Genomic DNA, 24,683 nt, shown 5'->3' on the forward strand with positions numbered 1-24,683 from the left:
CAAACACCTCCAGTCTCAAGCTGACAGCTTGGTTTCCCCATTTCCGGTAATTGCCAGGCAGAATAACTTTGCCTCCACAGTGTGTGATATTCTTCTGGCTTCACATAAACCATCCACCAGGAAAATCTATCTCCGCAAGTGGAAGATGTTCCTTATTTGGTCCGAACAAAGACATTTAGACCGTTGTTCAGCTCCTGTTAGTGTCATTTTGGATTATTTATCAAGTCTTCTCCATTCAGGAGCAGTAGCCTCAGCCATTCGAGTACACTTAGCTGCTATCTCAAACTTACATAATGGGTTTCAAGACTCCTTGCTAATCTCTCATCGTTTCTGCAAAACTTTCTTAAAAGGTGTCTTGCATATTAGACCATCCTTCTGGGAACTCATAGAATCTTGGAATTTAACACTAGTACTACAATCCCTGACACATCAGCCAGACGCATTTCAGAGCTTCAGGCTTTTTGTGTATTAAATGCCCTTGCATGATATTTCATAAAGACAGAGTATTACTCCGGACCAATCCTTCCTTCCTTTCTGCCCAAGGTTATCTCAGACTTGACAGTTAACCGAGCGATTGATCTTCCAGCCTTTTCCCCTAACTATTCAAACTAAGGAGAGTACTGTCTTTATTTGCTGGATGTTCATAGACAGTTAAGTTTTTACCTGGACAGAACAAAGTCAGTATGTAAATCAGACCAGCTATTAGTGTCCTACTCAGGCCCGAAATTGGAAAACCCGGTCTCAAAAGTAACCTTGTCCAAATTGGCTGCGAAACTGTATATGCTTGATTTACCAATGAAATAAAATTCCTCTACCAAGCAGTCAAAGCACATTCTACCAGGTCATTAGCAACTTCTGTTGCTTTTCATGCAAAGGCTTCATTGAATAATATTTGTGCAGCTGCAACTTTGGCTACCCCTCATACTTTTATCACTCATTATAAATTGGATTTGTGCTCCAGGAGAGGAGTGTCTTTTGGTTCAGTGGTGTTCAGGAACATCCCATAAGGGTCTCCCAGGACTGAAGGTAGCTAGGGACTCTGTCCAATCGGTCAAGAATGAATGAAGATTAAAAACATCAGATAAAGAAGTTATGTTCTTGCCATAAAGTTCCATCTGTGGTGTTCATCTTCATTAATTCATTACGTCCCACCCTGCTTCCCCCTCCAGAGGCTCCTGGGGGATCAAATAGGGTCCTACTCCTGCTTTAGAGTTTCTGCTCGGAGACGGCCTCTGCTTTACTTATAACGGGCAAACTCAATCTGAGGTAACAGGGAGAAGGACATTGTGGGTAAAAGCTAATCTTGAGAGTTGTTTGGATGGCATGAGCTTGTTACAAGGCTGACTTGGTTATGAGGACGGAACCGACACCCATCAGTAATGAATGAATGGATGAAGATGAACAAGACAGATGGAACGTTATGGTAAGAACATAACTTCTTTTTCTTCGTGCTTATGATATTAATTGAATCTAATTTAAATCAGACCACATATTTGCCTACATTCTGTACTAATTATTCAAACAGTAGAGAATATTTGTTGCATACTGTGGATGTTCACAGGAAGCTTAATTTCTGATTGGACAGATTAATCTTTATGAGGAAGCATTCCAAATTCTTTGCTTCATTTTCCTAAAAGAGAGTAGTAATAAAATATACTGAAAATCAGCACTATCCAAAATATAAAAGGCAATTTATGCTAGAACCTAGAGCGTATTCTGTTACTGCAGTAAATATCTGCACAGTAATCATAACAGCAGTACTAGTAGTCTCTTTAGTAATCTTGTGCTGCAACCTTTTGTTTACATTCACTCAATATCGCATTGCCATGTTACATCAGTATGAAACATTTGAACGTTTGTTAAAACTCTGAATAATAAAAGAAAAAAGTATAGGAGCAATCCAAGGCTGATAAAATGTATCAACATATAAAAATAGCAGTCCAAAACACTGTGCCAAGTTGAAAATTCCTTCTGATATAAATCCTCACAAAAACTTTGTAACAGTGGATTTATTGATAGCAAATAACAATAGGTAAGCGCTTTCACCCTTCTGGGCTTCCTCAGACCTTTAAACAATTTCATTCAAAACAAAGGTCAATATATACTAATTTAAAAATATGACATCACTTCCTATACTAAATTTAAAAAACTATTACACTGAAAGCATATATTTAACTAATAAATATCTCCAAAATAAAAGTATAAAACATGAAAATACACATAATTAATGAACTGTATATAAAATTCATGTATATAATATAGCTTATAAATAACAAAACATGCAAGTTTATCTGACCGTAAGCCTCCTATTTTTAAGGATAGATTTAAGGGGGATCTTGTCATTAAGTCCTGGCTTATGATCTGCTCTAAGTCTGATAATCCACTTTCATTCCATCCTTTCTGTATAATTCCATACATCCCCACCTCTGATACTAGGAATGTTGACTTGCATGACCTGAAACTTTGAAATTATGCTGACTGTTTCTAAAACATGTTTGGATAGGGCATTGCATCTAGATTGTGAGCGTATGTGATAAGGTGCTCCCTGATCCTTTCACGTAACCACCTGTCCATTTTACCTACATAAAACGCCGGACAGGTTATACATCTAGCTAAATAGGTGACATGTGACGTGTTACAATTAGCATGTACCTGAAACCTAAAGCTTTGAGAGGTGGAAGGATACATGAAATAGGGATTACTGTCTAAAAATTCACAAAAATTGCAATGATTACAAGGTAAGGTGCCTATAGCAGGGCTATCGTCTGTACTCCTGCTTAATTCCTTAGGATAACGTAAGAGCCTCTGTAAGTTCAGTCTATTCCTACAAATTAATTTAGGATTCTCCCCCACCATCTTCTTGACCTTAGGATTGACCATCAAAATACCCCAGATGTCCTTCAAGAATGCAACTGCAGTCCTGACATATGGGTTGTCCTGCCTCAGGCAGCCCTTCGGTCGGCCGGATTCCAAAGTCTGGGTCCAGCGTTGGCTGATGTCGCCTCCTCCCTGATGTCAGAGCGGCTGGGGTATAAAGGCATCCGCCGACACCATCTTCTTCAGTCTTTCTTGCCGCGTGGTGCCTGAAGCAGAAGCAGTTCGCAAGTGCCGGTCGGCCGACACCTGAGACTTTCAATTCGAATTTCAGTCCGAAGTCTTCAATAAAGCTACATACCCCGTTGGGGAACCTTTTCTTGTCTCAGTCCGATGTCAAAAAAAGTTAATAATTGCATTTCTTGTGGGAAGCAAATACCTCATAAGGACTACCATTCATTTTGTATTCCTTGCCTAGGCCCAGACCACGACGTCGCAGGTTGTCTGTTTTGTGCTAGGTTTAATAAACGAACTATCAAATGCCGTTTTGACTTCGCACGGCATTACTTTGGTAGGAAATTTAATTATATCATGCCGTCGGAGCAGACGACGACCGGCATGCATAAAAAACGCAAGGATAAGGACAGGCAGCCTAGGAACAAGCCAAACTGCGAGGCCTCTGCTGGGCCTGTCACCAGTTCTCTGGTTTTCAGTGAGGTGCCTACGGAGCCCCTGACGACCGCAGAATTGGAACCTCAGACAGCTTCGGATTCTCAAGTACTAGGCCGTCACAGCCATCTTCATTAGGCCCTTCCGACACTGGAGCAGAAGGAGATCCTGGTGCAGTAGAAACACCTTCGGTTGCAGAAGGTGTCTTCAGACCGACTACACTGACCATTAAATCTTATGCTAAGCTTAAAACCTCCTTTAAAACCAAAAAAGACTGTACATCAGTCTCCAGTTCAAGGCCCCATGCCTAAGAAACAGATGCGTAAGATGGCTGAAGATTTGATTACCCTAATCTGGGGCTCCCATCCCCCTCCAGATAAAAGACCAAGACAAGAGGAGGATTATGCTTCCTCTGACCAGGTTTCTATTTCCTCAGATTCTTCTGAGGAACAGGATTACGCTTTTCCCCCTTATGAAGACTCTGATGCTGAAGACACTATTCCCCTATCCTCTATCTCCCCCTGAAGACTACTCCTTTGGGGAAACTTTACATACCATGAGGGAACATTTCCACTGGGAAGGCCAGGACTACTCTGATTCTAAGAAAAGGTGCCAAAAGTTCCTTTTACTACCCCAGCACAGACCACTTGCTATCCCTCCAGTTTTAGACATTGTGGATGATGTTTACTTGGAGTCTAGTCTAAATCCTGACTTTCTACGTCCTGCTCCAGCCAAACCAGACGGATACTACAAAGTACCTGACTCGCACAAATTCCTTTATAAAAGCCCTGTGGCTGACCCAGAAACAATTTCCCAGGGTCCCAAAGGTGCTAAAGCTTCTATGGCTGAAAATCTTGTGCCCTCTGAAAGGGATTCCAGAGCCCTAGATAGATGGGGAAAGAAGATATACACCTCGGTTACTCTGGCTATGAGAGCATTAAATTGTCAGTTTCACATGCTGAAATATCAGCAATTCCTAATGTCTCAATTAAAACAAAAAATTAACACACATTCTGAACAGTTGGAATTCAAGGAAATGCAGGATCTGTTGCATGCAGCTGAACAGGTGGGCAAACGTTACTTTACAATGTGGATTTGATTCATTGGAAGCTTCCTGTAGAGCAGCTGTTACTGGGTCTGTCATACGTAGACATGCTTGGTTAAAAGAACAAACCCTACCTGACCATGTTAAAGTAAAATTATTGGATGCACCTTTACAGCAGGATGTATTATTTGGTGTCAAAGCAGAAGAGGTTTTAAAGAAAATGGAGGATAAGGCAAAGTCTATGCAGACAGTCAAGGATTTTTTACAGGTACAACCCCCTCATTTCAGCAGAAATTGGCCAACAAAAAAATGGTCCTTTCCAGCTTCTGGCAGATCACAGAGTGGCAAATACAGATGCCCAAGGGGCAGAGGTCAGTCACAAGGCCCTTACAAACCTCGCCAATGGGGCACTGCTACCCAGAAAGGAGGAGAAGACAGGCCCCAAGCTAGCAGAAGACAAACACAATGACTCAACCCTCAAACTACCAAGCAAATCTCTCTTGGCAGCTCCCTTGGGAGGAAAATTAGCACTTTTTGCAGACAACTGGCACATCATCACAAAAGACAAATGGATACTAAACATTGTCTCACAAGGATACAGATTCCACTTTCATACCTGGCCAAGGATAAAAGGAATGCCAAACCTGCCACCAAATCAATGGGCAGAGGCACAAAAACAAATTACAGCTCTCAAGGACATGAGAGCCATTCAGCAGGTACCTACACAGGAGCAAGGACAAGGATTTTACTCAAGACTCTTTCTAGTCCCAAGAAAGGACAAAGCATGGAGACCCATTCTGGAGCTTTCAATTCTGAACACCTATCTGCAAGTACCAAAATTCAAGATGCTAACACTACAGCAGCTTCTTCCCATGCTGGGCAAGAATGCTTGGCTAGTAACGTTGGACCTCAAGGAGGCATACCTGCATGTCCCTATCAGACAAAATTGCAGAAGATACCTCTGCTTCATTGCAGGTTCAACCCATTATCAATTCTCTGCACTGTCCTTTGGCTTATCTACTGCGCCCAGGGTCTTCACAAAATGCCTGGCACCAGTAATTGCAAACTGCAGACAAAGAGGAATTCAAATATACCCATACCTGGACGACTGCCTTATTCAAGCAGAAAGCAAGGATATTCTTTTAAAGCATCTGGCATTTGTCAAACACCTTCTAAGTTGCCTAGGGTACACAGTAAACAAAAATAAATCAAAACTAGTGCCCTCACAAAACATAATATTCCTGGGTGCCAGCTTGAATACAACAGCCCAGATGGCTTATCTCACGCCAGACAAGCAACAACAGCTGACTCAATACTTCAAAATAATGGCAACAAAGACCCAACTCCCTGCAAGAAAAATTCTGCAGGCCTTGGGATTCATGGCATCTTGCATACTACTAATACCATTTGCAAAACTGCATATGAGGAAATTACAATGGTACCTGAAAAGCTCATGGACTCAGCACAGCCACAGCTTGGAAACAATGATACCACTCATTCCCTGCCTTCAACAGGAGTTTCTATGGTGGGCACAGGCATGTCACCTCAACAAGGGTCAGCCTTTCACCTTACCCACAGCCAGGCAAACTATGACAACAGATGCATCGGACTATGCCTGGGGAGCACACATGGCAGGACAATGCATTCAGGGCAAATGGACTACAGATCAAAGGCATATGCATATCAATCAAAAAGAAATGCTAGCAGTACAGAATGCCCTAACAGCTTTCAAGGACCTGTTACACCCAGGACAACTAATAATAAAGACGGACAATACCACAGTAATGTGGTACATAAGCAAGGGGGCACACATTCCTACCTTCTATGCAGGCAAGCAATGACCTTGTGGCACACAGCACTGTCTTACCAAGTCCATCTACAAGCACCATTCCTGCCAGGAAAGAAAAACACATTGGCAGACGACCTAAGCAGAAACAGCATGGATCCCCATGAGTGGAAACTAGATCCACAAGTATTTGCAATGATAACACATAGATCTGTTTGCAAACCCTCAAATCTACCAACTTCAAAAACTTTGCACAAGGACATTCCATCCACAAGCTTGGAAAGTGGACGCCCTCTCATTTAGTTGGAAAACATTAACAGTGTATGCCTTTCCTCCACTGCCTCTTCTAGCAAAGGTACTTCTGAAAGTCAGATTAGAGAGGCCACAAATGATACTCCTTGCACCAGACTGGCCACGCCAGCACTGATATCCAATTCTAAGGAACATGGCCCATGGCCCACCATGGATTTTACCACAAATTTCTCACCTACTCACCCAGCGAGACAATCAGATTCTACACAGCCAGCTCAAGACTTTTTAAACCTGGCTGCATGGCAAATTGCCTAAACAACCAGCCAACACCTCTATCCAAAGCTGTTATGGATGTCATTCTGGAGGTCAGGAGGCCCAGCACCAGGAAAACCTATTCAGACAAATGGAAAAGATTTTGCTTCTGGAACCAGGCTAAAGGCCAAAATCCCCTTGATCCCAACATTCCTCAGATTCTACAATATTTAACTGAGATGTTGCACAAAGGACTTTCCTTTTCATCTATTAAGATCCACGCCTCAGCAATTTCAGATCATTACAACACGGATCCTCCTTTATTTTCACATCCACTCCTAAGACAGTACCTCAGAGGGGCTAAGAACATAAGACCGCCCAGGAGAGCACCAACACCTACTTGGGATCTCAACTTTGTTCTGGAAAAGCTTACACTGCCGCCCTTTGAACCAGCTTTTTCACCTGATTTAAAATTTCTTTCATGGAAAACTGCCCTGCTACTACCAATAACTTCAGCTAGAAGAGTCTCAGAGCTACAGGCACTAATGGCAGTGGAGCCTTTCCTCATTTTTCATCAAGACAGAGTCTCTCTATGAACTAACCCCTCCTTTATGCCAAAGGTGGTATCCAGTGTGGCCCTAAACCAAACCATTAATTTGCCCACCTTTTTCCCAAATCCCCAGCACAAAGGAGAAAGACTCCTGCACTTTTAGGACATTCACAGGCAATTACGTTACTACTTGGATTAAACTAAGGCTTTCAGAAAATCTGACCAGCTCTTTGTAGCCTATGCTGCAGGATCACAAGGAAAAGCTATCTCAAAACAGACCATTTCAAAATGGATAGGACATTGCATACATTTCTGCTACACACATCATGGGAAAGCGGTACCTGCTAACATTAGGTCCCACTCCACCAGGGCTACAGCTACATCAGCAGCCTTTCTCAGGGGGGTGTCAACCAAGGATATTCTGGAAGCTGCAACTTAGTGTTTGGTGAAGGTGTGCACTGAACTCCATCACTTACCTCTATATTCTAAGACTAGAGCTGGTTTTGCCACTGCAGTTTTGCAGGGCCTACTAGCTTCTTCCAACCCTGTTTAACTCCACCACCCATCCTTAGCTTTGGGATTCAACCCAAGTGTGATGACTGCAGCAGGGTAACATGATGAACATAGTACAGTTTTGTACCTACCATAAATGTAGATGTTCGAGTGTTCACCCTGCTGCAGTCCAGGTTACCCTCCCTCCATCCCCTCTGAACTAGCTGGACTTGTCTATACCATTTTTTCCTATACAACCTATGTGGTGTATTTGCTTGGGCCTGAAGGTATTGTTTTATGTTTATGTGTACATTTTTTATATAGCAATATATATTTTGCCTACCTATTGGGGGCACCTGACATCTGGGGCAAGAAAAACTGAAGAAAATGGCGTTGGATGCCTCTTGTATACCCCTGGCGCACTGATGTCAGGGAAGAAGCGACAGCAACCGACGCCGGACCAAGACTTTGGAACTCAGGCCAACTGCAGGACCGCCTGATGGCAGGATAACCCAAGTGTGATGACTGCAGCAGGGTGAACACTCGAGCATCTACATTTATGGTAGGTACAAAACTGTACTTTTTCACATTACAACTCGCTCCTATACTTTTTTTCTTTTATTATTCAGTGTTTTTTAAGCAATAGGAGCATTTATTCCGTGGTCACATTGTTTTGTTAAAGCTGTTTATTTGGGTATGCTATGTATAATTAACAGGTCATTGTGTTTATCAGAATTATATTTTCATATTTTTTCATATTTCAGATCGTCTTTCGTATGCTACAGAACATGGAAAAGCAACATTCCTTGTCACAGAAATATGCTTTATCTTTCACCAAACCAAAGCAATTTCTTTTTGAGTGGAAAATGAACTTTTTTACAGCATGGTGGCACAGATCTCTCCCACCTCCATCCGCTGTACTGACATGCAGTACTTTCAAAGCAAAGTTATGTATCTGGTAGTGATAACTTGATGACCGCTATGACCAACCACACAGGAAAAGCTACCACTCGAAGAACTAGTGGTGCAAGCTGTAGTCAAGAAATACAAAGAAATCTGAATTTTGATATGTATGCAATTCAGTCTGACAGATTTATGTCAATGCTGCTGAACATGGTTCCTATAGTATTTAACAAAAAACATGAAGGGACAAAGAAAACTGATAGCACTTGGCAAACTGCCATGACCTCATCTGATGAGTTAGAGCTCAACTCTCTTAATGGGACTTCAAATAATGGGACTGCAGGACAGAGGGCATTCAGTCAGAGTCCAAAGTATGACAGGCGGACAGATCTCATTTGCCACTATGATGATGGAGAAACTTCTGAGACTACTGCCATGCTACAGAATGACGATTCTAGTGACAGTGGTGATCAAACTGGTGGTGGCCAAACTGTAAACGGGACTAGGAAGATGCCACAGGAGTCTGGTCTTACTATGGCACTACAGATTCTATTGCCTTTTATCTTGGCGGGTTTCGGTACTGTATCAGCAGGAATGGTTTTGGATGTTGTTCAGGTTTGTTTTCACATTACAACTTTCTAGTGTAACTTCTTAGATCCTTTTATTTCCAGCACATCCTGTTTCTTTATTCCTGAGTGGGTGAGCAGGTTGTTTTGAAACAGCATGAGTATGCTTATAATTTTTTAGAAGGCTGCATCAGTTTCAATGGTTTAGCTTTAGAATTAACATGTTTATTGTCTTTAAAAATATTTTTGTGCTGCTTCTATCAATTTACTTGGTCATACTTCGTTGCAGACATTTGTCATTACTTGGTCATGCTTCATTACAGACATTTGTCATACTGTTTGAAGCAGTGTGACCTGCTCTTTGCCAACTGATTCACTTCTTATTTTCAAGTCCCTTTGACATTGTTTGCACAGCTGTAAAACATATGACAAGCATTTAAAAGTTTCTGCTTTCCTTCTGTGTTTGCTGTGCTTGTCTTATGTACATTGTACTCAGTTGAGAAAGGAGGAGGATATGTATGTATGCATGCATGCATGCATGCATCAGTTACATCAGACAAAAAATTATGCTAATACTGTTCTTACATTTGAGATGTGTTATTTCTGGCAAGGGCCTGTGCCAGTTTAGTAGGAAAGCAATAAAGGGTATGAACAAAATCAAAACGTACAGAAGGAAAATGATTAGTTTTGTGATATCTGGTTCACCTGTGCAGGAATGGAGCATGTGAAGTGTAATATTCTAGCATGTTTTCACTAGCAATCCATCAAACCCTTCTGGTTCCACTTGTGTTGGTCTTAAACTGGGTGCTCCCAGCTGTTGATTTTGTGATCACCCTATATAACTGGAAGGTTGGCACAATATTTTTTTTGGGGGGGGTACACATGCAAGGTGTCTGTTCTCTTCAGTCTGAGTTTTGCATATTTCTATACCTACTAAACCATGGGTTGGCAGCTCCCTTCTAACTGATGCGAGGTTCGTGGAAGTGGAATGGACCCAACACAGCAGCTTAGGTTGTTTGAATAAGTGGCCCTACTAACTTTGTCTGCTGGCATTTTCTGTAGGTGGGTTTATTGTAATAAGGTATAGTTAATGGGAGGTAGACCACCCTGGCCCAAGGACAGGAATGCTCCCAAACCACCAGCAGTGTAACCCAGCTCCTGTCTTCTTCTGACTCTGGCTTCCACCTGAGCTAGAACAAGTAGTACTAGCCACCCACTTGGCTCTCCCCAAATCCTCTCATTGTTAAAAAGTGAGCAGACACGTGCCTCCTCATTCCTTCTCCGTCTTTAGTCAGCTTCAACAGTCATTGAATGTACTGCTCTAGTCTTGTGGTTTATAGTTGTCCTGTGCTAACAGAACTACACTGGAGCAATGATTAATGCTTCTCACTTCTTGAAATTGCTAGATGTTCTTCGTGTTTCAGTGTTGCAGTCATCACACTTGGGTTATCTGCCTGCAGGTAGCCCTCAGCCAGCCCAAATACCAGAGACTTAGTATTTCTGCTTCGGTTGCTGTCACTCCAGGACTGACATCAGGTCGTCAGGGGTATAAAAACAGGCAGCCAATGCCATTACATCAGTCTTTCTTAATGAGGAGCCTGAAGCAGAAGCAGTTCACATAAGTGCCGGTTGGCCGCTACCTGAGTTTTCATTTCCAAATTGAATCATCCTGAAGTCTTCTAAAGCTAAGTACCTCGTTGGGGATCCTTTTTTCTTGCTCTAACCAATGTCAGTAAAAGTGAACAATTGTCTCGCCTGTGGAAAGCAAATACCACACCGAGATTTCCATTCTTACTGCGTCACCTGTTTAGGCCCAGACCACTACGTACCTCGCTGTCAGTTTTGTGCTTTGTTCAATGCCCAAACTATTAGTTGTCAGGCCCCTATTGTCACTAAATACTTTCGCTCTCAATTTCTGTATTCCGAAATGTCTTTGGTAAGCCATCCGACTACTGATCTTCCGAAAAAAAACATAAAGATAAAGACAGAGACAACACAGGTCCAAAACTGCCAATGACGCTTCCGTTAAGCTAGTCGCCAGTTTGCTGGTACTCAGTGAAGCACTTTCGCAGCCCCTGATGCCCGCTTTGATGGATTTGTATTCCGCTACTGAAACCCGTTCGTAGTTCGGTATGCAGCGAAACTCTTCTTTGACTGCAGAACCTGCGGATGTCTCTACCTTGGATGGGTCTGGAGCTGCTGTGCATGCACCTGCTTCCGAGGAATTTCTTCGCACTACTGAGATTCGACACAAACTGACTACTTCTTTTGCATCTTCAGTTCTGACTAAAACTACTGAGTTTTACGGCCAAGAGTACGAGCTACGCCTAAAAAACCGAAGACCCAAACTCAAGCACCTGCTTCCTTGCCACAACATCAAATGCTTAAAATGGCAGAAGACCTAATTATGCTGATTAGGGGAAGCCAGCCTTCCCCTGCTAAGAGAGAGACCTGTCCCCAGCAGCTCTAACAGACCAAAAGTCCGACTACTCTGAGGTTTCCGAATATGAAGACATGCCTTTATTTGCTTTTGAGAGTTCAGATGCAGAGGAATCCATTCCCTCTGCTTCCCCTCCAGAGGATTTTTCTTTTGGTGAAACCCTGCATACTTTAAGAGAGTAAATCCACTGGGAATGCCAAGACTGTCATCAGTCCAAAAAAAGACTCAAGAGAATTTTTAGATTTGCCACAACATAGACCTTTAGCAATACCTCCAGTTCTAGACGTTGTGGATGATGTCTTTATGGAATCCAGTCTTACTTCTGATACTTTACCCCCTGCTCCAAGGAGACCAGACAGGTACTACAGAGTCCCTGACTCTCACAAATTTCTTTTCAAAAATCCTACTGCTGACCCAGAGGTAATTTCACAGGGGCCTAAAAGTATAAAAGCAACTACAGCTAAGAAATCTCACCCATTCGGGCAGGGATTCCCAAGCTTTAGACAGATGGGGTAAAAAAGTATACATCTCTGCAACTCTCGCCATTAGGGCCTTGAATTGCCAGTTTCACATGCTGAAATACCAGCAATATATTATGGAACTTATTAAGCAAAAATGATCTACCTTTACACACTGTGCAGAAAATAGAGTTACAAGAGCTTATGCATTCTGCAAGCCAGGTCAGCAAACATACTTTGCAATGTGGCTTTGACGTCCTATAAGCATCTTGCAGGACAGCAGTCACTGGTTCTGTACTGAGAAGGCATGCTTGGCTTGAGGAACAGACCTTGCCAGACCATGTCAAATCAAAATTACTAGACACTCCTTTGAATAAGGACAATCTGTTTGGCACCAAAGCAGAAGAGGTTCTAAAAAAGATGGAAGAAAAAGCTAAATTTATGCAGACAGTCAAAGATTTTTTACAAGTGCAGCCTCCTAGATTCCATAGGCATTGCCCCTCAAAACATTGGTCCTTTCCAGCCCCTTCAAAGGCCATCTCAAACTAGACCCAGGGGAAACAGACCCCCCCAGATTACAGTCTAAGGGTATGCAGAGATCTAAGCAATGGAGTGCCTCCACTTCAAAAATAGGGAGTGCTAAGCCATCCCCTTTCAGAAAGAATGCACAATGACTTCTCAACTCCGCTCCTCACCTCTGCCCAACTGCCCGTGCCCCTAGGAGGAAAACTTGCTCATCATGCAAAAAACTGGACCTCCATCACCAAAGACAAATGGGTCATCAACATTGTATCCCAGGGGTACAAATTTTACTTTCACTCACTGCCAACCCCAAAAGGGTCCCCAGATCTTCTTCCAAACCAGTGGGCAGAGGCACAAAACCAAGTTTAATCCCTGCTCTCCATAAGGGCAATTCATCCTGTTCCTAAACACCTTCCCAGTGGTACCAAAATTCAGAATGCTCACCCTTCAGCAGCTTCTTCTTATGCTGTCCAAAGATGCCTGGTTAGCCACCCTAGACCTAAAAGAAGCCTATCTGCACATCCCTATCAGGGACTCGTAGGAAATACCTACGTTTCAGGGCAGGATCTCTGCATTATCAGATGATCATCGTGTTTCACTGTTGCCGTCATTACACTAGGGTTATCCTGCTGGCAGGCGACCCGCAGTCAGCCCGAGTTCCAAAGTCTTGGTCCGGCATCGGTTGCTGTCGCCTCTTCCCTGACGTCAGTGCGCCAGGGGTATAAAAGATGCAACCGACGCCATTTTCTTCAGTCTTTCGTGCCGCGCGGTGCTCGAAGCAAAAGCAGTTCGCAAGTTGTCGGCCGACTCCTGAGATTTTCAAAATTGAATTTCAGATCCGAAGTCTTCAATAAAGCTAAGTACCCTGTTGGGGAAACTTTTTCTTGCTCCAGACCGATGTCAGTAAAAGTTAATAATTGTATTTCTTGTGGGAAGCAAATACCTCATAAGGACTTTCACTCTTACTGTATTCCTTGCCTAGACCCTAACCACGATGTTACCAGTTGTCGGTTTTGTGCTAGATTCAATAAATGCACTATTAAACGTCGGTTTGATTTTGCTTTACATTATTTTGGCCGAAGGTTTAATTACATTATGCCGTCGGAACAACCGACGACTGGAATTTATAAAAAAATGCAAAGACAAAGAAAAGGGCAGGCATCCGAGGTACAAAACAGACGACGAAGCCTCTTCTAGGCCGTTCGCCGGTTCTCAGTGAGGCGCTTTCACAGCCCCTAACACCTGCTACCTCAGAGCCACAGGCCATAACCAACCGCCATGTGGAGACACTGAGGCCTGTGAAAACTCAAGGTATTGGGCCTACGGAAACTAATCCTTAAGGTGGGTCCGGAGCCACTGAGCAGGCATCTGCTTCTGAGGGTGTTTTCAGACCTTCACAGCTTACAATTAAGCCCACTACAGCAGCCAAGGCAAAGTCAAAGACACCATTAAAGACAAGGAAACAAGTACAGCATTCTCCTGAACAGTCATCCATGCCAAAGAAACAGATGCTTAAAATGGCCGAAGACCTAATTACTTTAATCAGGGGTTCCCATCCCACTCCAGACAAAAGGCCTAGGCAAGACACTGACTATGATTCCTCTGACCAGGTTTCTATTTCCTCTGATTCCTTTTCTGATAAGGGATATTCTCTCCCTTCCTATGAGGACTCTGATGCAGAAGAGTCTATTTCCGCCTGAGGATTATTCTTTTGGGGAAACCCTGCACACCATGAAGGAGCATTTCCATTGGGAGAGCCAGGATTATTCAGAATCCAAGAAAAGGCTCTGAGACTTCCTTTTATTGCCTCAGCACAGGCCCCTGGCTATCCCCCCTGTGCTTGATATTGTTGATGATGTTTTCTCTGAATCCAGTCTATCTCCTGATTCTTTACCCCCTGCACCAGTCAAGCCAGACAGGTACTACAGGGTCCCTGACTCTCATAAATTTCTTTACAAAAACCCCGCTGCAGACCCAGAAACAATTTAACAGGGTCTTAAAGGGGTTAAGGCTTCCACTGCTAAAAATCCTGTCCCCTCGGATAGGGATTCCAGAGCTCTGGACAGATGGGGGAAAAAAGTGTACACTTCTGCTACTTTAGCTGTAAGGGCTTTAAATTGCCAGTTTCACATGCTTAAATATCAACAATACCTCATGTCATTGTTAAAACAGAAAATGGTTTCAAATTCAGAAAGTCCTGACAGTAAGGAAATGCAGGATTTATTGCATGCAGTTGAACAAGTGGGAAAGCATACTCTGCAATGTGGTTTTGATTCATTAGAAGCTTCTTGTAGAGCCGCAGTTACAGGCTCAGTTATTCGAAGGCATGCTTGGTTGAAATAACAAAGTTTACCTGACCATGTTAAAGTAAAATTATTGGATGCTCCTCTACAGCATGATACTTTGTTTGGTGTTGAGGCAGAAGAGGTGTTTAAGAAAATGGAGGATAAAGCAAAATCAATGCAGACAGTGAAGGATTTCTTACAGGTTCAACCACCTAGATTTAGCAGAAACTGGTCTTCAAAAAAATTGGTCCTTTCCAGTGTCAGACAGACCTCAGAGGCAGATACAGACGCCCAAGAGGCAGATCTCGGCCCCAAGGCTCCTACAGACCTAAACAATGGGGTGCTTCAGCCCCAAAGGAGGAGAAGACAAATCACAGACTTATAGGAAACAGTCCCAATGACTTCCCTCTACAGATGCCAAGCACTTGCCTTTTGGCAGCACCCCTAGGGGGAAAGCTAGCACTTTTTTCAAGAAATTGGCACATAATCACCCAGGACAAATGGGTACTGAATATTGTTTCTCAGGGTTACAGGTTCCACTTTCACACGCTTCCAAAATCAAAAGGTATGCCAGACATGCCACAAAACCAATGGGCAGAAGCACAAAAGCAGATTGCTGCTCTTATGGACATGGGAGCTATTCAAAGAGTTTCTCAGCAAGAACAGGGACAAGGATTTTACTTAAGACTTTTCTTAGTACCCAGAAAGGACAAAGCCTGGAGACCAATACTGGACCTGTCAATCCTAAATACTTTCCTGGATGTTCCAAGATTCAAAATGTTAACACTACAGCAACTTCTGCCCATGCTGGGCAAGAAGGCTTGGCTAGTTACTTTGGACCTCAAGGAGGCATACCTGCATGTCCCAATCAGACAATCTTGCAGAAGATACCTCAGATTCATAGCAGGCTGAATGCATTACCAGTTCTCTTGCACTGCCCTTTGGCTTATCTACTGTGCCCAGGGTCTTCACAGAATACTGGCACCAGTAATTGCATTTTGCAGACAAAAAGGAATTCAAATATATCCCTACTTGAACGACTGCCTTATTCAAGCAGAGAGCAAGGACATTCTTCTAAAGCATCCGGCATTTGTAAAAAGATTATTAATTTGCCTATGGTACACAGCAAACGAAAAGAAATCAAAACTAGTGCCCTCTCAAGAGATAATATTCCTGGGTGCAAGCTTAAATACAACTGCCCAGATGGCTCATCTCACGCCAGACAAACAAAGGCAACTGACTCATTACTTTTAAATGATGGCAACAAAAACCCAGCTCCCTGCAAGAAAAATTCTGCAGGCCCTGGGCTACATGGCATCCTGCATTCTACTAATTCCATATGCAAAACTGCATATGAGGAAACTACAATGGTATCTAAAAAGTGTTTGGACTCAGCATCGTCACAGCCTGGAGACAATCATAACTTTAATTCCCTGCCTACAACAGGAGTTTCGATGGTGGTCCCAGGCCTGTCACCACAACAAGGGACAGCCTTTCACCTTACCCACAGCCAAGCAGACAATAACAACGGCTGCATCGGATTATGCCTGGGGGGCACATATGGCAGGAAAATGTATTCGGGGCACGTGACCCAAGGAACAAATGCATCTTTACATCAATCAAAAAGAGATGCTAGCTGTACAGAATGCCCTGACAGCTTTCAAGGACCTTCTGCATCCAGGACAACTCTTAATAAAGATGGACAATACCACAGTTATGTGGTACATAAACAAGCAAGGGGGCACACATTCCTACCCCCTCTGCAGACAAGCCATGACTTTGTGGAACACAGCCCTGACCTACCAAGTACATCTGCAGGCACAATTCCTGCCAGGAACAAAAAATACACTGGCAGACGAACTAAGCAGAAATCTCATGGATCCTCACGAATGGAAACTAAATCCACAAGTGTTCAGCATGATAGCGAGGAAATGGGGACGCCCAGACATAGATCTTTTTGCCACCCCTCACAATTACCAAATACTTTAATTTTGCACAAGAATTTATTACTCTCAAGCATGGAAAGTGGGATGCTCTATCATTCAGCTGGAAAGGCCTGACAGTCTATGCCTTCCCTCCAATGCCTCTTATTACCAAGGTGCTTCTAAAAGTCAGACAAGAAAGGCCAAAAATGATCCTGATTGCCCCAGACTGGCCACACCAGTACTGGTACCCAATCCTAAAGAGCTTGTCTCAAGGCCCAGCTTGGCTTCTACATCAAATTCCTCATCTTCTGACTCAACAAGACAATCGGATTCTGCACAGTCAACTCAGAACCTTAAATCTGGCAGCATGGTAGATAATGTAGCCACTCAGACTGCACCGCTCTCTAAAGCTGTTATGGATGTCATTTTAGAAGCCAGGAGGCCCAGCACTAGGAAATCTTACACAGAAAAATGGAAGAGATTCTGTGCTTGGAACCAGGCACAAGGGCTCGAACCACTTGTCCCAAATATACCTCAGATTTTACAATACTTAACTGAGATGCTGGACAAAGGCCTATCTTTCTCATGAATTAAAATCCATGCCTCTGCCATTTCAGCTCATTGCAATATGGAACCTCCTATTTTTTTTCACATCCTCTACTACGACAGTACCTCAGAGGGGAAAAAATACAAGACCCCCCCCCCAAGGAGAGCATCAGTACCAACTTGGGATCTCAATTTTGTTTTAGAAAAACTCACACTGCCTCCTTTTGAACCAGCCAACACAGCTGATCTAAAATTCTTATGGAAAACTGCTTTGCTCCTAGCAATAACTTCAGCAAGAAGAGTCTCAGAGCTACAGGCATTAATGGCTCTGGAACCTTTCATAATTTTTCATCAGGACAGGGTTTCTCTTAGGACAAACCCAACATTTATGCCAAAAGTGGTCTCCAATGTGGCCGTGAACCATACCATTAATTTACCAACTTTCTACCCAAATCCCCAGAATAAAGGGGAGAGACTTCTGCATGCTTTGGATATACACAGACAGCTATGATTCTACTTAGACAAAACGAAAGCATTCAGAAAAACTGAGCAACTGTTTGTAGCCTATGCTGCAGGATCACAAGGAAAGCCTATTACAAAGCAGACAATTTAAAAATGGATAGGACACTGCATCCGCTTCTGTTATGCACAACATGGCAAATCAGTGCCTAAGGGCATTAGGCCACATTCTACCAGAGCAGCAGCCACTTCAGCAGCTTTTCTCAGAGGAGTACCAACCAAAGATGTTTTAGAAGCTGCAACCTGGAGCTCAGTGCACACTTTCACCAAGCACTACCACTTACCTCTCTACTCTAAATCCAGAGCAGGCTTTGCCACTGCAGTTCTGCAGGGCCTGGTAGCCTCTCCAAATACAATTTAGACCCAGCCGCCCAACCTCAGCTTTGGGATTCTACCCAAGTGTAATGACTGCAACAGTGAAACACGATGAACATATTACAGTTGTGTACCTACCATAAATGTAGATGTTCGAGTGTATTCACTGTTGCAGTCCAGGTTACCCACCCACCATCCCCCTTTTCATTGCTGGGACTTTTCTGTACTTCTCAATTCTATACAACCTATGTGGTGTATTTGCTTGTAGATGAAGGAAATGTTTATAGTAATATATGCTTATTTTTTTGGCATAACTTTATCTTTCCAGCCTTCCTATCTGGGGGCACCTGACATCTGGGGCAAGAAAAAGTGAAGAAAATGGCGTCTGTTGCATCTTTTATACCCCCGGCGCACTGACGTCGGGGAAGAGGCGACAGCAACCGACGCCGGACCAAGACTTTGGAACTCGGGCCGACTGCGGGTCGCCTGGCAGCAGGATAACCCTAGTGTAATGACTGCAACAGTGAATACACTCGAACATCTACATTTATGGTTGGTACACAACTGTACTTTCTCTGCACTTCCCTTTGGCTTATCCACTGCTCCCAGAGTTTTCACAAATTGCCTGGCTCCAGCCATTGCTTATTGCAGATTCAAATTTACCCTTACTTGGACAATTGCTTAATTCAGGCAGACAGTCAGGAAAAACTGTTGCAGCACCTGACATTTGTAAAGAACTTCTAACCTCCCTGGGGTACACTATTAACAAAAAGAAATCAAAACTAGTCTGAAGTCAAAAGATTGTATTTCTGGGAGCAAGCTTGGACACAGCATCCCAGATGGCATTCCTTACTCCAGAAAAACAAGCCTATCTGACAGGATGTTCTTCGTGTTTCACTGTTGCAGATATTACATTTGGGTAATCTTCTGGCAGGTTGCCCTCAGTCGGCCTGAATATCAAAGTCTTGGGTCCTGCATCGGTTGCTGTCTCCTCTTCCATGTCGTCAGGTCATCAGGGGTATAAAACAGGCAGCCGATGCCATTTTGTTTAGTCTTTCTTGCCGCACGGTGCCCGAAGCAGAAGCAGTTCGCAAGTGCCGGTCGGCCGACTCCTGAAATTTTTGAATTCGAGTTTCAGAACCGAAGTCTTCAATTAAAGCTAAGTACCTCGTTGGGGAAACTTTTTCTTGCTCCATACCGATGTCAGTAAAAGTTAATAATTGCATTACTTGTGGAAAGCAAATACCTTATAAGGATTTCCATTTGTACTGTATTCCTTGCATAGGCCCAGATCATAATGTGCCTTGCTGTCGGTTTTGTGCTAGATTTAACCAATGCACTATTAAGCGTTGGTATATCTTTGCTTCAAAATATTTTGGAAACAGATTTATCTACCCTGAAATGTCGTCAGATAGCAATCCGACTTCCGGAGTTCACAAAAACGCAAAGAAAAGGACAGAGACAGACCGTCGAAGTCCAAAACCGATGATGAAGCTTCTCCTAAGCCAGTCGCCGGTTCACCGGTACTCAGTGAGGCGCTTTTGCAGCCCCTGATACCCGCTACTTTCGAGTCGCAGGCCTCTACCGAGACCCATGTGGAGTCTGGCATGCCACGAGATTCTCAAAGTATTTTACCCGCCGATGTCTCTCCCTCGGATGTATTTGGAGCCACTGAGCAGGCACCGGCTTTTGAGGGTGTCTTCAGGCCTCAACATTTCTATATAAAACCGATGCCAGCTTCAAAAACAAAGACAAAAGCAACTTCTAAGGCTAATAAACTGACGCATGAGCCACATGCTCAGGCCTGTAAGCCCAGAAAGCAGATCATCAAAATGGCTGAAGACCTAATTACCTTGATCAGGGGGTTCCCACCCCACCCCACCCCCCCCGATAAGAGGCCTAGGCAAGACACTGATAAAGAATCTTCAGGTCAGGTTTCTATTTCTTCTGATTCCTCTTCTGATCAGGAATTTTCTATACCACCCTATGAGGATTCAGATGCAGAGGAATCCATCCCATCTGCATCTCCTCCTGAAGATTATTACTTTGGAGAAACCTTGCATACTTGAGGGAACATTTTCATTGGGAGAGTCAAGATTTCTCAGAATCAAAAAAGAGGCTTAGGGATTTCCTTCTCCCTCGGCATAGGCCTTTAGCCATACCTCCTGTATTAGACATGGTTGATGATGAGTTTTCAGAATCAAGCATGACTCCAGATTCCTTACCTCCGGCTCCTAGCAAGCCAGACGGATATTACAAGGTTCCTGACTCACACAAATTTTTATTCAAAACCCCTGCTGCTGACCTTGAAACTATCTCACAGGGTCCCAAAGGTGTAAAGGCCTCAACAGCTAAGAATCCTACCCCCTCTGATAGAGATTCCAGGGCACTGGATATATGGGTAAAGAAGGTTTATACGTCTTCAACCTTGGCAATTAGGGCCTTAAACTGCCAGTTTCATATGCTTAAATATCAACAGCATGTTATGTGATTATTGAAACAGAAAATTATGTTGATTTCTGAATGTGTGGAAAATAAAGAATTACAAGAATTATTGCATGCAGCAGAACAATTTGGAAAGCATACTTTGCAATGTGGTTTTGATTCCTTGGAGGCCTCCTGCAGGGCCGCAGTTACTGGATCTGTGATTAGAAGGCATGCCTGGCTAAAGGAGCAAAATTTGCCTGATCATGTTAAAGCTAAATTGTTGGATGCACCTTTACAGCATGATACTCTGTTTGGTAATAAGGCAGAAGAGATTTTAAAGAAAATGGAAGACAAAGCTAAGTCGATGCAAACTGTAAAAGACTTTTTACAAGTGCAGCCACCAAGATTCAGTAGACACTGGCCTGCAAATAATTGGTCCTTTCCTGTGTCCGACCAAGCTTCACGGGGCAAATCCAGGCACTCAAAGGGCTCTAGATACCAATCACAGGGTTCTTACAGGTCAAAGCAATGGGGTGCCTCTACCTCCTAAAGCGCAACCCTACAGTAAACAGTCTCAATGACTTCCCCCTGCCATCACCAATCTTTTGGCCAGCCCCCTTAGGGGGAAAACTAGCACTTCATGCTCAAAATTGACAGTTAATAACCCAGGACAAGTGGGTATTAAACATGGTATCCCAGGGATACAAATTTCATTTCCACACTCTGGCAATTCCATACAGTTGGCCAGATCTGCCACAAAATCAATGGGCAGAGGCACAGAAACAAGTTACGTCCTTCATGGGGATATGGGGGCTATTCAGCCAGTGCCAGAACAGGAAAAAGGACAAGGGTTTTACACAAGACTGTTCTTGGTACCCAGAAAAGATAATACCTGGCACCCAGTACTGGGTTTATCAATTTTGAACACATTCTTGGACATACCAAAATTCAAAATGCTAACTTTGCAGCAGCTTCTGCCCATGCTAGGCAAGAACGCTTGGCTAGTGACTCTAGACTTAAGAGGCATACCTGCATATCCCAGTAAGAAAATCATGCAGAAGATACCTCCGCTTCAAGGCTGGTTTTATGCATTACCAATTCTCTGCACTGCCCTTTGGCTTATCTATTGTGCCCAGGGTCTTTACAAAGTGCCTGGCACCAGTAATTGCATTTTGCAGACAAAGAAGTATACAAATCTATCCTTACTTGGACGACGTCTCATTCAAGCAGAACACAAGGACATTCTTCTTCAACATTTGGCGTTTGTGAAAAGGCTTCTAACATGCCTAGGGTACACAATAAACTGAAAGAAATCACAACTGGTACCCTCTCAAAAAATAACTTTCCTGGGTGCAAGCTTGAATACAACTGCCCAGATGGCTTACCTTGCGCCAGACAAACAAAGGCAATTGACTATTTACTTCAAACAGATGGCAACAAAAACCCAGTTATCTGCAAGACAAATTATGCAGGCTTTGGGGTTGATGGCATCCTGCATTCTACTGATTCCATATGCAAAACTGCATATGAGGAAACTACAGTGGTACCTAAAAAGTTTATGGAGTCAGCATTGTCACAGTCTGGAAACAATGATTCCTCTCATTCCCTGCCTACAACAGGAGTTTCTTTGGTGGGCAAAGACTTGTCACCAGAACATGGGACGATCTTTCACTCTACCCCCTGCCAACCAAATCCTAACTACAGACGCATCAGACTATGCTTGGGGGGGCCCACCTGGCGGGGAGGTACATTCAGGGCATATGGAGCCCAAAACAAATGCATCTGCATATCAACCAGAAAGAGATGTTAGCTGTTCAGAATACCCTGACAGCCTTCAAGGACTTACTTTATCCAGGACAACTACTGATAAAGACGGACAACACCACGGTTATGTGGTACATAAAAAAGCGGGGGGCACACACTCTTACCCCCTTTTCAGACTAGACTAGCCATGGCATTGTGGGACACAGTCTTGACTTACCAAGTACATCTTCAAGCTCAATTCCTGCCAGGAAAACAAAATACTCTGGCAGACCTAAGCAGAAACCTTATTTGCCTCTCCCCAGAATTATCAGCTGGACAAATTCTGCATAAGGATTTATCACAGACAAGCATGGAAAGTGGTTGCCCTATCCTTCAGTTGGGAAAACCTATCAGTCTACGCCTTTCCTCCTCTGCCTCTTCTTCCCAAGGTCCTACTAAAGGTCAGACAAGAAAAACCAAAAATGATTCTAATTGCCCCAGACTGGCCTCGCCAACACTGGTACCCAATCTTGAGGAATATGTCTCAACTCCCTCCTTGGTACTTGCCTCAAATACCTTATTTACTGTCTCAGCAGAACAATCAAATCCTGCACAATCCGCTCCAAACTCTGAACATAGCAGCATGGCTGATCATGTAGTTATTCAAACAACACCTCCCAGTAAATCTGTGATGGATGTCATTTTGGAAGCCAGAAGGCCTAGTACTAGAAAATCTTATGCTGATAAGTGGAAGAGATTCTGTGCTTGGAACAAAGCACAAGGAACTGACACAGCAAAGCCAAATGTTCCTCAGATTTTACAATACTTGATTGAGATGCTTGACAAGGGCATATCTTTTTCATCAGTAAAAATCAATGCCTCTGCCATCTCGGCACGTTATAACACAAAGCCACCGATCTTTTCTCACTCTTTACTAAAGCAGTATCTTAGAGGGGCCAAAAATTTAAGGCCTCCCAGAAGATCACCAATTCCTGCATGGGACCTCAATTTTGTGCTGGAAAAGCTCACCCTGTCTCCATTTGAACCAGCTGCTAGTGCAGATATAAAGTTTTTATCCTGGAAAACAGCTTTACTTCTGGCAATCACTTCAGCTAGTGGGTTTTCAGAGCTACAGGCCCTCATGGCTGTGGAGCCTTTTATTATATTTTACCCAGACAGGGTGTCCCTCAGGACCAATCCTTCCTTTATGCCCAAGGTGGTATCTAGTGTGGCTCTTAACCAAACTATTCACCTGCCAACTTTTTATCCAAATCTGCAGAACAAGGGGGAGTGGATTCTGCATTCCTTGGACGTGCACAGACAACTAAGATTCTACTTTAAACAGGACCAAATCTCTAAGAAAGTCTGAGCAGCTACTGGTGGCATTTGCTGCAGGATCAGAGGGAAAGGCTATTTCAAAGAAGACTATTTCAAAGTGGATAAGCCACTGCATTTGTTTCTGCTATTTGCATCATGGTAAACCGGTGCCCAAGGGCATTAGGTCACATTCCACCAGGGCTGCATCTACATCAGCAGTTTTTCTCAGAGGGGTACCAACCAAAGACATTCTAGAAGCTGCTACTTGGTGTTCTGTTCATACTTTTACAAAGCATTGTCATTTGCCTCTCTTCTCTAAGCCCAGGGCAGGCTTTGCCACTGCAGTTCTGCAGGGCCTTATAGCTGCTCCTAATGCTATTTAGTTGCAACCTCCCATCCATAGCTTTGGGATTCTACCCAAATGTAATGACTGCAACAGTGAAACACGAAGAACATAGTACAGATGTCCTTCAAGAATGCAACTGCAGTCCTGACATATGGGTTGTCCTGCCTCAGGCAGCCCTTCGGTCGGCCGGATTCCAAAGTCTGGGTCCGGCGTCGGCTGTTGTCGCCTCTTCCCCGACGTCAGAGCGGCTGGGGTATAAAAGCATCTGTCGACGCCATCTTCTTCAGTCTTTCTTGCCGCACGGTGCCCGAAGCAGAAGCAGTTCGCAAGTGCCGGTCGGCCAGCTCCTGTGTTTTCAGATACCGAAGTCATCAAAAAGCTAAGTACCCCGTTGGGGAACCTTTTCTTGCCTCAGCCGATGTCAGATAAAACTGCAAAAGTTAATAATTGCGTGTCTTGTGGTAAACAAATACCTCATAAGAACTTTCATTCTTATTGCCTTCCCTGTCTC

The 24,683-nt window shown here is 43.6% G+C and overlaps 1 protein-coding gene across 2 annotated transcripts in view; it reads left to right on the forward strand.

The window, feature by feature from the left end:
• Window positions 1-24,683, forward strand: part of SLC41A2 (solute carrier family 41 member 2) — a 1,208,246-nt gene that overhangs the window by 210,797 nt on the left and 972,766 nt on the right. For both annotated transcript variants that reach the window (XM_044087830.1, XM_044087831.1), the window contains exon 2: window positions 8,625-9,378. In XM_044087830.1, the coding sequence (XP_043943765.1) occupies window positions 8,833-9,378 (546 nt within the window). In that variant the 5' untranslated portion in view covers window positions 8,625-8,832. The remainder of the gene's footprint in view (window positions 1-8,624; window positions 9,379-24,683) is intronic.

This window comes from Protopterus annectens, chromosome 11.part0 (assembly GCF_019279795.1).
Source record: "Protopterus annectens isolate FY-2018-M chromosome 11.part0, PAN1.0, whole genome shotgun sequence".
Taxonomy (NCBI): Eukaryota; Metazoa; Chordata; order Ceratodontiformes; family Protopteridae; genus Protopterus; species Protopterus annectens.